Here is a 14,013-nt window from a genome sequence, read left to right as displayed (position 1 = left end):
TGAGCAAAATGGTCGCCTGAGAAGGCTGGAGTTGATGACGTAATTAAGCCCCTACTGCACATGTGCAGGAATCGCTTCCCCTGGTTTTCCCAAGTTGAATGAGAGGTGGTCAGAAACTACTCACTGACCTCTGAGCATGCGCGGGCCCCGGCCGCGGCGGCCGGGGGTCCGGCAGGTAGACATCTGAGCCCTGGATGTGAGCGCCACCCTTTGCTTCCCCTGCGACAAGGCGGAGCGCGCCCGAAGCCCCGCGGCCGCGCCCTCAGGGCATGGAGGACTCGGGCTCTGTTATCCGCAGGCGCGTATCTACCCGTAAGAGGAGCCGCCGTAGTTTGAGGGAGACCGCGGCCGCCGGCCCGCTGGAGCCCGGCCAGGAGCAGGAGCGGGAGGAGGAGGGGACAGACGGGAGGAGGCGCCGGAGGAGCGAGAGCCTGGAGCTCCCCGAGGTAAGGAGCCCCTGCGCGCGCGGGAGGAGGCGGGGGAGGCGGCCGAGCCTCGCTCCTTCACACTCCCGGGGATCCCGGCGCCCGGGTCTCCTCCGGCAGTTGTGTAAGGCCCCGGCTCACCCCGGTCTGTCCTCATCCCCCGTTACCGCCGCTCCCCTGAGGTTCGCTTGGGCCACACCCGCCGCCTCCCGGCTTAGTTTTCCCATCTCCCCTCCCTAGTCTAGGACGTCGACGCTCACCCGTGAGCCTCTCCGCCAGCCTCCCGAGCACACCACCTTTCCACTGCCGCAGGCGGCTCTTTTCGCTTGATCCGTCCCCCGAACTTGGCGGCCACACCCAAAGTGGTCCTGCCCGTTACCCGCAGATGCTCCACTTCTTTCTTCAGGAGCTTCGGGAGTCCCAAGGACTCAGTCACTACCCCGCCTCTCCGCTGTGCCGCCCCAAACCGCCTTCTTCGTGCGTAACCATGACCACCAACCCTAAGGCGCTCTCCCCGGCCACCTGCCCCAGAGCCATCTGATCCTTGCTCCATCTTGACTCTTTGGTCGCTTTCACTTGAGTCCTTTGACCCCTTTTCAGGTCATGATTCATCTTGTCAAGCCTTTGCCTTGGATTGCTGCTTTCACTTCCACACACGTTTCTGGAGAAAGCTGGATAAAACCATAAAAACCTGCTAACCAGCTGCGCAGATTTATGGCAGGAGATCTCGATTGCCCCTCTCCTGGCAGTAAGGCAACCTTTTAACCTGTCTTCTTCTGTGGATCTTACACATTTTTTTGTTTTACTTGATGATTTCATCAACTGCTTTTTCTCTTTATTAATGATTCTCAAATCTACTTATCTAGCTCTACTCCCTCTGCTGATCTTCAATTTTAATTGCCTATCTGGTATCTCAAACTAGATGTCATGTGGACATCTTAAATTCAGCATATCAAAGACTGAACTTCATATTTTTCTTGCAAACCCTGCCCATTTCCAAACCTGGGTGTAATCATGCACTTCTTGGCCCCATTCACTCTCTGTACCCAATCTGTTTCGAAGACGTTGAGTTTACCTTTGTAATGTCTTTCAAATATATATATATTCCCTTCATTCCTTTGACACTGCCCCACCCCCACCCCCTGTGATACTGGTTCTTAGCACTGAACACCTGCACTATCCTCAGTAGCCTTTGATTGATTTCTCTGAGTCAAATCTCTCTCCTCCCCAGTCTCTTCTATTCAACTGTCAAAGCGATCTTCCTATATAGTTCAGGTTTAACCATGTCACCTCACCTATGCTACAAACTGCAGGTCCCTCTTATTTCCAGATTAAAGTATAAAATCTTGTTTGGCATTTAAAACTCTTCATAAAATTTGCTCCTCTAGTTTCTCTACCATACTTTTCTCTCCAGTAACACTGGCTCTGTTCCTCAAACAAAACACTATCTCCCAACTCCAGTCATTCTCCTTGATTATCCCCCATACCTGGAATGCTCCCCCTCTTCATCATTGCTTCCTGAAATCCTTCAAATCTCACCATTGACAGGAAGCTTTTCCTGTGCTTTTAATTCTATTATCTTTCCTCTGTTGATTATTTCCAGTTTATTCTGTTTTCAGTTTGTTAAATAATCTCTTGTATGTTGTCTCCCGAATTAGGGTATGAACTCACTGGAGTACAAGGATTGCCTTTTCTTTGTCTTTGTATCCCCATCTTAGCACCGTAGCTGACTCACTTATCCATTTTGAATTTAGTGTAGTTTGAAAGTTGAAAACAGTGTGAAAACAGTGTGAAAGGTTGGTCTATGTCTAATTTCTAACAAATTGTTTTTGAGTATAATGAAATATTGTGCCATAAGAATGATTGAATATACTTTCTTTTTTTTTTCCAGGAGTTTATTTTTAAATTAATTCTGGATTTTTTCCCTAATTAATTCATGTCTTCTCATTTATTGAGTGCCAGACTGTTGAGTCCCACTGTTTTTCATTCTTCTTTGTTCATCTATTACATGGATCCTTTTTTATTGTTGTTGTTTCCCCAATTCAAATTAGAAAGCATCTGAGGTTGGATTTGAACTCAGTTCTTCTATACTGTGGGCCCCCTGCTCTATTCCCTGAGATATCTAGTTGTTGCATTTGGTGGTTAGGGTTCCTGCAATAAATTTATAGCTAACTATTTAGGTCTAAAATGTTAACAAGCTTGTTTTCTTCCTTTATTCTCCTTTTGTCTTTCAATACTGTTGCAGTGGCTAAGTAATTTTATTTGTATTTATCCAAATTACATATCATTGTTAGTTTTCCATTTTATTTTGATTATAAATTAGCAAGCTTTTACTATTCTTACTAGCTTTGAGTTTTCTCTAATTTTTTTCTTTTGCATTAGTGTAATATTATTTAGTTAAATAAAAACTAATAACTCTACAAAATCTAATTGGATGAATTTCTATGGCAATTTAATCTATCAGCTACCTTTACCTTTGGTCAGGCGTATTCAGGACATTGTCAAGAATGATTCACAACTTTCAAAATTAATCAGTTGTATTTTATACATTCACCTTTTGTGAGATAGAGGGCCCCATGTTTCTTGTGGAAGAATAAGTATATGTTGCTGAGATATTTGTTTCAGAACATTTAAAACAATTTTATTTTTATATTTGTCACTTCTTCAAGCTAACATATTACAAATGCCTGTTGCTTTAACACTGATAATACCTTTGTTTTCTTTTCAGTATGATGGCAGTGAAGAGGACATGTTTGATGGTTATGATAGTTTTGCAGAAAACTCTTTTTTAGCTCAAGTAGATGTTTTAGAACAAAAATACATGCAGTCTCCTGAACATGGAATAATTGAAAAGCTTTATTCAAAAAGCACAGAGACCAGGGAATTTGATGTTATTGCCACTGACAGTGACTTGACTGAGGTTAAAACTCGGGATTACTGCAATTCCCCAGAGACTTTGAGATTGCAAGAAAATGTGACCATTGAACCTGGAGATGACCTTTTGTGTGATGTACCATGCTCACAGGCTTTATATATTGAAAAAGTAAAGGACTCTTCCAATGATTTGAATAATCCATCTGCTAAAGAAAGTTATCCCCTATCTTCACACCAGACATTGAATGATATACCTGTGGAACAACTCCAGGAAAAGAAAAATTCATCTCCTAAGCACACAGAATCTGATTTGAACAGGAGAAGAAGCCTTAAAGACCGTTTGAAAAGTGCCATGACAGGAAATGCCAAAGCCCAGACACCTAAGTTTTCTAAGAGGAAGCAATTAAAAGAAGCTATCCTATCTGAAGAGATTAATGTTGCTAAGAAAACGCTGGAATCTTCTTCTGATGACCTAGGTCCTTTTTATTCATTACCCAGCAAAGTTAGAGACTTGTTTGTGCAATACAAGGGAATTAAAAAATTATATGGTAAGCCCATTATTTTCCCAGTAACTTTGATGGAGACATGTTTATGACTAATTTTCATAGAAAAGGAAAATAATTTATTAACTATTATCATTACTATAGCTTAGTTGACCTCTCACTTCGGGCTTTTTTTTTTTTTTTTTTTCTTTTTACTGAGGCAATGTGGGTTAAATGACTTGCCCAGATCACACAGCTTGAAAGTGTTAAGTATCTGAGACCATATTTGAACTCGGTCCTCCTGACTTAAGGGCTGATGTTTTATCCACTGTGCCAACTAGCTGCCCCCTAGGTTTTTTTTTTTTTTTTTTTTTTTTAGAGATTAAGGAGTAGAGCTAAATCTGTTAACTTCATCTATGTAGAAAACACTCTGCTGGGCAATGCCTATTAGCAGTTCATCTGTATTTATAGTCTTAGTATTGAGAAGTTAATTCATTTGTCATATTGACAAACATAGGATGTGACAAAAGCTTTTCATAGTGACGCCAGAGCTAGCCTCTCTACTCAGAATGCAATCCTTCTTTAGTGGTTTTTAAATTTTTTATTTCTCAAAAAACACTTTACTTTTTTTTTTTTTAACTAAATAAAGTGTATTTGCTATCCATTGGCTCCAAGGGCAGCCTACATTGATTTTTCCTTTCTTTCGGACTATTATATCATTTGTAATATGTACCATGCAATTTAACATGATTTTTGTATTGTTTTCTCTTTGATTTGTGAGAGTCTGATTTCCTAAACTCCCTAAGACTGTAAAGTTTGTGGCTAGAAGATATCATAAACATCATGGAGCCTTTTAACAGATCCCCGATTTGGTACCTCTCTTTATATCCATTATCTCCCCTTCTCCATAGCTTGGTTGTTGGGGATTATCATGTCATTGATCTTTTGGGCCAGGCTGAGGGCTTCATGCAGTAGGTGGAGTTCATTGGCTGCTAGTTTGATCTCCCCCACTTCCTCTGCTTTTAAGTTACTAGTGTTAATATGTGGCATATATAATCTCATAAACCTTTTAAGTTTTTTTAAATAAAATAAACCGTGATCTGTGTAACAACTGTTTTACTAAGAATTATTGGTTTTAATTAAGGTAGAAATGTATTAGCTGTACTTATAAATGTACACATGTATTATTAGTATTTTACCTTGTCAAAAATCTGTGCTGAAATTTTTTGAAAAGGGAAGGCTATGAATTACTCTCTTAAAACTTTGGAATGGGACATTTTGTTTTATTTTTAAATAGATTTATTTTACTTTCAGTTATAATTAATTCCTTTTCCCCAATTGAACAACCACAAAACCTTAATAAAATCCTTAGTATAAATATTCATAGTTCAGCAAAACAAATTGGTCATACATGCCCCAAAATGTATATATCTCACTACATTTTTCTGTTCATCACCTCTAGAATAAAAGATGAGTGGAGTGTTTTGTCTTAAGTATTTTAAATTCCATAGTGAGTGGATCAAAATTCCAAAATCTTTTAAAATTGTCTTTCTTTATAACTTTGTTCTTACTGTCAAAATTGTTCTAGTTCTGTTCATTTCACTCTGATTGAATTTGTAGGGGTCTTCACAGTCATTTCCCAAGGCAAAACAATATGGCTTTATAGTCACATACCATAATTTGCTTAACTTCCTCATTAAGAGTATAGTCTCTCAATTTCTAATTTTAGAGCTTCTGTTTAAAGAGCTGTCTTCAACATTTTTGCATATATGGGTCACTTTTTTCCTTTTATTTGATCTCTTAAGGTATACACCTTAAGGCAGCAAGTGTAGCTGGGTCAAAAGGTCTCCAACATTTTAGCAATATTTTGGATGAAGTTCCAAATGGCTTTACAGAAGGCCTGGACAGATTCATGACTCTTTCAAAAGCTCACCAGTGTGGTTGTTTTCCCACAGATCACCTAGCATTTGTTATTTTCCTTTTTTGTCATCTTTATCAGTTTGATGGGTGTGAAATAAAACCATATATTTGCTTTGCATTTCTCTAAGTAATAATGATTTAGACCGTATTTAATAGTTATTGATAGATTAGATTTATTTTTTTGAAAACTGTTTTTATCCTTTGATAGATGTCAGAGTGCATAAAGCTCTGGTTTTAGAGTCAGGAAGACCCTTGCTTCAGACATTCTGCATGGGGGACTCTGGGCAAGTCTCAACTCTCTCTTTTATAAAATGGGAATAATAATAGCATCTTTCAGAATTGTTGTAAAAATCAAATGAGAAAACATGCAAAAACTGCTTTGCAAATCTTAAAAGTTGTTGCAATTATTGCTATTGCTATTTATCTACTTGGGAATGAATGGTGCTTTGTTTTATAAATTTGAATCAATTCCTTTTACATCTTGGATAGGAAACCTTGCTTGTAAAGATTTTTTTCTCATTTACCAGTTTCCCTTCTCATTTTAAGTATTTTAATAATTCATTAAAAGTTAAAATTAAATAGCATTCATGTGACATTTTTAAGGTTTGCAAATACTAAATTTGTGCAAAAATTTTACTTTTATATGATATTATTATTTTACCTAATTCTCTCTTATCACTAGTTTAGTTGAGTCCTATGGAAGTCCAATGACAACTAGAGGGTAACAGATCTATGACTCAGTGCTCCTTCTCAAAATGGAAAAAGTTAATAAGTTCAGTTTTGTACATGCTGAATGTAAAATAGACATTTACTTTGAAATATCTAACAGGAAGTTGGAGTTTTGAAACTAGGTCAGAAGAGAGATTTGGGTTGGCTAGATTAACAGATAAGAAAATCTTCTGTGTAGAGATGATCATTGAATTAGTTAAGGATATGGGGTGCAGACAGACTCTCAGCTTACCAAGCCACCAAATTATGACACCCATAGCTGTCAGTGATGACACCTATAAGTGATACCCTAAAAGTGTACTGGGGTTATGGATTGGTATCTTGGTATCAAACATTTGTAGGCTTATACTTCCTCCAAATCAAGAGGCAAAGATTTCCTTTAGCGACTAACAGCAGATTAATCCATAAAGGCTTTTAGCTAGGAAAGAAGTTATAGCAATTGGCCAGGGGAAAGCAGAGACACCATTAAGGTGGAGGGCAAGTAGAGATTACAGGGCTAACCTTAAAAGTAGTTTACAGGTGTTGGCTGCTGGGATGTTTTAGCAAGTAAACGACCCCAAAAAGGAATTAATGATGGAGACAAGGATTAGGAGAGGGAATTATTGGGGAGTAGATCTTTTATCAAAGAAATATAGCCTGAGGGGGAGAGTTTGGCATGGTAACTTGGCTTTCTGATTAGATATAATAACTGGAGTTGGGATCCATGCAGAGTTCAGCTAAAAATTCTACCAGAGACCTCCACCTGGGGTGGGACTGAAGTAATAAAGTCCACTTAACAAAAGGCCCACTTAGAGCTCAGATAATTCCATCAGTGCTCCTCCTGCCTTGTCTTCTAGAACAGTTGGACTTCCAAATTGTAATCCAGGCTTTCCTGATGCCAGTCTTTGCTGCCAAAGGCCTGGGGGTTTTATTCAATCCCCATCAACTCCTTTGGAGCTGATGAGAAGGCTGTGTCAGTAGTACAGAGGGAGAAGAGTAGAAGGCTCAGTGTGAACTCAAAAGCCTTGCCAACCTTATTAAGGTCTCTTTTGACTTCATAAATTTCTTGATAAGCCATCAGAGGGGAAACTTCACATATAGTGGGTACTTAAAAATGTTTTTCAAATGATAGGAATAAGTACCAGGGAAATAAAATCCTACCTAGCTCAGGTCAAATTATGAATCAGTTATTTGACTGAATTATGTAGTGTGCTGTCTTGTGTAACATATTAATGAAAATTTTACACTGTTTTATTGACAGAGAAAAGTTGTCATATTGGATTTTTGTTAGTCTCCATTTTGGAAGAAACTTGCTTTGCAATAGAACTAAGATGAGAAAGAGAAAAATAACTCCCTTTTTTTTTTTCAATTCTGCAGATTGGCAACATACTTGTTTAACATTGACCTGTCTACAGCAAAGAAAGAATTTAATATATTCACTGCCAACCAGTGGTGGAAAAACTCTTGTAGCTGAGATTTTAATGCTTCAAGAATTGCTTTGTAGGCAGAAAAATGTTTTGATGATCCTACCATATGTAGCAATTGTCCAAGAAAAGGTGGGATAGTTTTTCTTCTTGTTCATTAATACTTATTCCCATAGTAATAATAGAAATAAAGTGTATGTCATCTTGCATGTTTAATATTTTACTGACTGATAATTTATCAAGGAAAGATTATCTACTTTCCCCCCAGTGTATTGTCATAGAGGGCAATAATGGAAGGTAGAAGGGAATAAGGCCTTTGGGAAGGCTTCAGGAAGTGGTGATAGGGTGACCATCTTTATTCTCCACTACCACTGATCACTGGGGTTCCTGCAGACTATTGAGTCCCCATGCCAGGTAACTTATCTGAAGAGGAGGTGCCCCAGCAGAAGGGCGTGAAGGTCACTGGGTCCTTAAAGGGGTCAACTTTGACTTGTCAAAAATGGGAAGGCAACCCAGTTAAATTTAATGGATCCTGGGAGACTAACTTTAGAAATGGAGGAAATTTGGCCTTGGTAATGCTAAGGCTTTTCCCAGGTCTCAGTTTTTCTGAGGCAACACCCACTCACTGATTTAAGGCAAGGAAAGAAATGAAGCAAAAGATGGCCTAGTTTGCCTACTACTCAAAAGAAAAATCAGTTTGGGAAGGAAAAACCCTTAGAATTTCTGGCCTGAATTGAAACAATTACTATTTATACTCACAACTTTCAGATGCCAAATAATGAGTAAGAGAGACTTGGACTAGGACCCATCTATGAAAGCCAGTGATTTGGATTTAAAGACACTGTCTGGGAGCTCTATTTGAATCGCAGTGGACTTTTTCAAAGCCTGGTTTTGAGAAATCATTTTGAATTGACTTGAGTTGGACTGCCTATGCAGCTGACAGAATGGAGTCAGCTCTTTTTATTCTCCCTAGGAATCCTCTAATTTCTGATTTCAGATGAACTTGGAATAGTGTCCATTTCTGGGGAAGGTACAGTGTTTCTGGAGTAACACTACATTTGTATCTTTTGATTCAGGAGCCACTATCTTCTTAATTTCCCTTCAAGACACAGGAAGAAACAATTGAACAAAGATTGAATTTGTAGAAATTGAGCCAAAAGCCTATTAAGTATAAGAGGACTTATTGCTTCTTTGTTGTAGATGGGACTGCAATTAGCATCTCCTTGAAATCCTTCTACCCAAGTGAAAAAGTAAAACTTAATTTATCTCAGTGGACCTAATCTGGTCTCTGGGGTTGGGTGAAAGACTTTATTATAAGAGGCCCTGGATTTAGAGTGAAGCCCGATTGTTGTCCATAGGTCTTTTTTGTAATCAGCATTGAAGAATTGTCTAAATATTGAAGATATGTCTACACTGATTTTGGAAAAGAAAGTCTCTTCTAAAGTTTGTATGTTAAGCTTTCTCTTAAAATGTAAACCAAGGGGCAGCTAGGTGGTGCAATGATTAGAGTACCAGTCTTGAATTCCGGAGGACCTGAGTTCAAATCTGGGCTCAGACACTTAACACTTCCTAGCTGTGTGACCCTGGGCAAGTCACTTAACCCCAATTGCCTCAGCCAAAAAAAAAATTTTTGTAAACTAAATGGTTTCTTAAAGTTTCTCTTTATTTTGCAAAAGCCATCAAGTTGATTTTTGTATTTGTTGTTGATGATGTTACTTAAGTAAGTCTTGGGTTGTTGTTTTTTTTTTTTTTTTTCAGGTTAAGTTTCCATACAATTTTAATTGTGTTTTATGTAAGCACTTAGTTTTCTTACTTAGCATTTTGAAACCTGTTGTTACAGATTTCAAGTCTGTCAAATTTTGGAATAGAGCTGGGGTTTTTTGTTGAAGAATATGCTGGAAGTAAAGGGAGAGTTCCTCCAATTAAAAGAAGAGGAAAAAAATCTTTGTATATTGCTACTATTGAAAAAGGACATGGTCTAGTCAACTCATTAATTGAAGAAGGAAGAATTAATGAATTGGGTCTAGTTGTCGTAGATGAGGTTTGTTAATACTTTCCTAGTTTATTACAACATTATAGTAATTTTGTTTGTTTGGCTTTATTTTTAGTAATTTAAAAAATAATTTCCTCAGTGCTATATATAGATCTCTCCAGATCATGACAAAAGAAAGTATTAAATTTGTCATAAATTTTTAAGATGCCTTTATTCTTAATTTAATAATCTTCTCTATATTGGATTTTCTATTGGTTACTTGATAGACATTATCTAGATTACTTAAAAATTTTTTATTGATGTCTTTTATTCTTTTACATCCAAGCCATTCACCTTATACTCCTTTTCCCTCCCCCATCAGTAATATTCCATTGTAACAAAGAACAGCAGTTAAGCAAAACCAACTAGCAGTGAACACACCACACAGTGAGTGTATGCAGTATTCCACTCTTGTAAGACTCCCAATCTCCAACAAGAGAAGAGTGGTATATTTTTTTTAACTCCCTGGAGACAAGGATAGTCATTTTTCAATGGTGGGCTTTGTTTTATTCTTTTTAGTTCTGAATTATATAACTGTGTAGATTGTTTTCCTAGTTCTGCTTACTTCTATCAGATCATATTAGTTTCTTTGAATTCATCGTTACTTATAGCACAATAATATTCCATTATGTCCATGTACTGCAGTTTGTTCAGCCATTTCCCAATCTGTGGGCACATAATTTGTTAGTTCTTTGTTACTCCAAAACCGGTTATCATGAATATTTCACAAAAAAAAAAAAAAAAAAAAAAATGCTCTGCACTTAAAAGAAATGTAATAACAATTTGTGAGAAAAGGTCCCCAAAGTCTTATAGTTCCTAAAAATTCTTAATTTCTCACTGATAATGCACATATAAGAGTTCTAAATTAGGGTTGTAGATTCATTTTGTGTAAATAATATGAAACCCATTTTATCTGAAATACATTTAATATCTTTTTGTTTTTCAATTCAAAGTTGCACATGATTGGTGAAGGAAGCCGAGGAGCTATACTGGAAATTACCCTAGCAAAAATTCTTTATACCAGCAGTAAGTATTTTATAAATTGTGGTTAAACACAGAATTGCATTAGAAATCAAGATACATAAATACAAGAATCCCAGCCCTGCCATAACCATGCTATAGTCCAGTTTACAAAATTCATATTATAGCTATTCACCATATCAAAATGAAGTAAAAGGTGTGAAAATATTATATAAAATAAGCATTACTACTTAAGAAATAAATTTAATCTGGCAATTCATAAAAAAAAAAATAAGCTTCTTACACTTGAGATACCTCTCTGCTAGTCAGATTCATCACCTAATGGCACTGCTTTTGTGTTTTCTGTTTCTTCATTGCTGACTTTATTCTTCTTTCCTGATAAAATGTTTACTGGCTGTCTCTATCAAAGAATTGCCACTGATTCTGTCCTGCATTTCATTTTATTGCTTTTCTCTTTTCTGTCTTGTCTCTTTCTTATATTCTGTTGGTTCTTTAGCTCTTCTTCATTGTCCTGAAACCAAATTAAGCATTTATTGCAAAGTTACAGAATTTTGAAAATGATTCATTATATCCCTCACATCATGTTACCATTGTAAAATATCTAAAAAACTTAGGAATCTTTAGAAGGCTTATGATATAAATGTGAAACTATTAGGGATATGTCTGTGTTAAAAGCTATAACGGGATGTCACAAAGTAGCACTTCTTGCTTCATTATTTAGTTATCACATTCAGTTAAGACACCTGGAAAGTTAGTCATAATTTTACTAGTTATTCTTACTATTTGGATTAGCACTAGTAAAATTAGTCATAAAACTAGTCATACTTAGATTCCTTTATATGTTGCATTCCTTTATCATGAGATTAATGAGTTTTCACAACTTTTAGAATTCAGGAAATTCTCTAAAGCCATGCACAAAAATTGTTTATGTTATCTATCAGATAAAATCAAAGAAAAGTAAAATGCATAAACTGACTTTAAGACCAGAGTGTATATATATGGGGATTAAAATCAAACCCTGCTACCTATGCTTGACACAAAGTTCAAAGCAATGTGCAGTTTACATATGTATTGTAAGATAGACCTTTTCTTCTGTCATCAGTTTCTTGCCATTGTAGCAGCCCTTTTTTGCTTACCTGTGGCATTGATGAGGTGCTTCACATTTGGATGCTGTGCTTTCTAGAAACTTGGCTGCATAGAATCCTTCACAATGTGAGGGGTGATACATGGCATCAATACAGCACTGCAGGGAAATGTCCTTGACCTTTACAACATCTGTGTTCCACTTGCCATCAAAGCGCATCTGTCTCTGTGTTGCACCAGTCCCATCAGTTCATGTTGTATGTAGGCTTGAGTTCATGGCTGTCTCTGCTGTACATAATGTAATAAGAAAAGACTATATTAATTTGTTTACTCTATGTATACATAAGACTAAATATGTAAAGCACTGTGCAAGCTTTAAACTGTATAAATGTTATTATTAATTTTATTCATTGTTAGAAATAACATGTTGCAATAGCTGAGTGTAATGATGGGCCTGCTGTATCAAGAAAAAGTTAAATTCAGTGTACTTTGCTTTAAAAAGAAGAAAATATTAAGACATTAGCAAAATTTTTCATCAAAAGGAATATGTTAAAACCTCAATCTAAATGATTAAAATATTCCAACATTTTGGGTTTTTTTCCTTCAGAAATCAGTCACTTGGTGGCACAGGATAGAATAAATCTTTAAACCCTGTTTGTCAGTTTTGTTCTAAACATATTGAATAATGTTTTTTCCTTATCTTTTTTTCCAGAAACAACTCAAATTATTGGCATGAGTGCAACATTAAATAATGTTGAAGAATTACAAGAATTCCTGAATGCAGAATATTATACTAGTAAATTTAGACCAGTATGTGTTTAAGGTTTTCTTTTTATTTAACAAGACTAAATTCATTTAAAATTTGGCATATGTTATGATTTGAGTATTGGTAGTATAGTAACATATACTATAAAGAGAAAGGGAAGGCAACAAAGGGGAGGCCTCCTACCTGTGGTCTTTATTCTGACACTGTCATGTATCTTCTGTCATTTCTAATCCAACATTCAATCTTGAACCCTGAGATTGCTTAAGGATCACAGAATCTATGGTGAAGGGACAATCAGAGGCTATCACTGGGAGTGTCAGAATTTTCTATTAACAGTTATCACACAAAGAATTCCAGGAAACTCCCTACCTTTTGAGTTAGCCTTTTGGGAATTGGGTACTTCCTGTTTGGGGGTTTCTGGAAGGATGGAACTGTTTGAAATGCCCCATTAGGTTCCATCTCACTCAATGAAATCATCCTTACTTAATCTGGACATGCCCATAAACATTCATAAATATGATCTGAATGTCTATTGAGGAATCTGTAGTTGGTATCATTTAGTGATATTTAGAAACTCCATAGTCAGACCTCAAATTATGGGAAACCAAAGATCTAGATGTGGAAGAGAAACACATATAGATTCTTATTTTCAATTATCTCTATGAAATATTTACAAGGGGGAAAGTAACCTTTCAATTAAAGAATAGGTACATAATTTTACTCTGTTTTTCCCTTTAATTTTGGAGGGAGGTAGATATAGCAGAAAACAAGTTCAGATGTACTTAAGTTGTTAGTATGTGAAGAAAACAATATTTTGACACTGATCCCCGCATAAGCCTGGCTATTATAATGTGTTTTCTAAATTTAGACTTCATGTGTTTTTGAATTTAATTCATTTATGGATGATAAATTACACTGAAATTTTAAATTATTTTTATTTGAAAATTATTCTTAGTGCTTACATAGAGAGTACCCAAAAGCCTTATTGTAGTTTTTCATTTTAGGAACTTACAACAGCACTCAGACTTTTGGGACAGCTTGTATTATAGTCTTTTCTAAAACTCTTTCTAATATTAGTATCTGAAGAGTAAGAAGTGAGCTATTTTCATTTCCTAAACAAGCTTAAATTTTTTTTTCTTCAAATTAAATCAGCTTATATTCCCTATAATATATTATTTTTGTATAAATATGAACATTATCAGATTTGGCCTTTTTCAAAAAATATAGTTGATGATGTTTACTGAAGACATTTTGTCTATATTTATAAAAGCATTTGCCTCCAAACTACATTAAATTAAAGAAATAAGTAGACATTAAA

General features: G+C 36.3%; 1 protein-coding gene across 2 annotated transcripts in view; it reads left to right on the top strand.

Moving 5' to 3' along the window:
* Positions 1-11: 11 nt before the first annotated feature.
* HELQ (helicase, POLQ like) overlaps positions 12-14,013 on the top strand; it is a 49,151-nt gene continuing 35,149 nt past the window's right edge. The window contains exons 1-6 of one of the 2 annotated variants that reach the window (XM_031941756.1): positions 12-446; positions 3,154-3,847; positions 7,787-7,965; positions 9,674-9,874; positions 10,819-10,891; positions 12,642-12,739. In XM_031941756.1, coding sequence (XP_031797616.1) covers positions 270-446; positions 3,154-3,847; positions 7,787-7,965; positions 9,674-9,874; positions 10,819-10,891; positions 12,642-12,739 — 1,422 coding nt within the window. In that variant the 5' untranslated portion in view covers positions 12-269. Of the gene's footprint in view, positions 447-3,153; positions 3,848-7,786; positions 7,966-9,673; positions 9,875-10,818; positions 10,892-12,641; positions 12,740-14,013 lie in introns of those variants that run through there. The other variant, XM_012552048.3, reaches the window with a different exon arrangement.

This window comes from Sarcophilus harrisii, chromosome 6, assembly GCF_902635505.1.
Source record: "Sarcophilus harrisii chromosome 6, mSarHar1.11, whole genome shotgun sequence".
In the NCBI taxonomy this organism is placed as follows: Eukaryota; Metazoa; Chordata; class Mammalia; order Dasyuromorphia; family Dasyuridae; genus Sarcophilus; species Sarcophilus harrisii.
The sequence above is the reverse complement of the archived record's forward strand: the minus strand, read 5'-3'. Positions and strand labels throughout refer to the sequence as shown.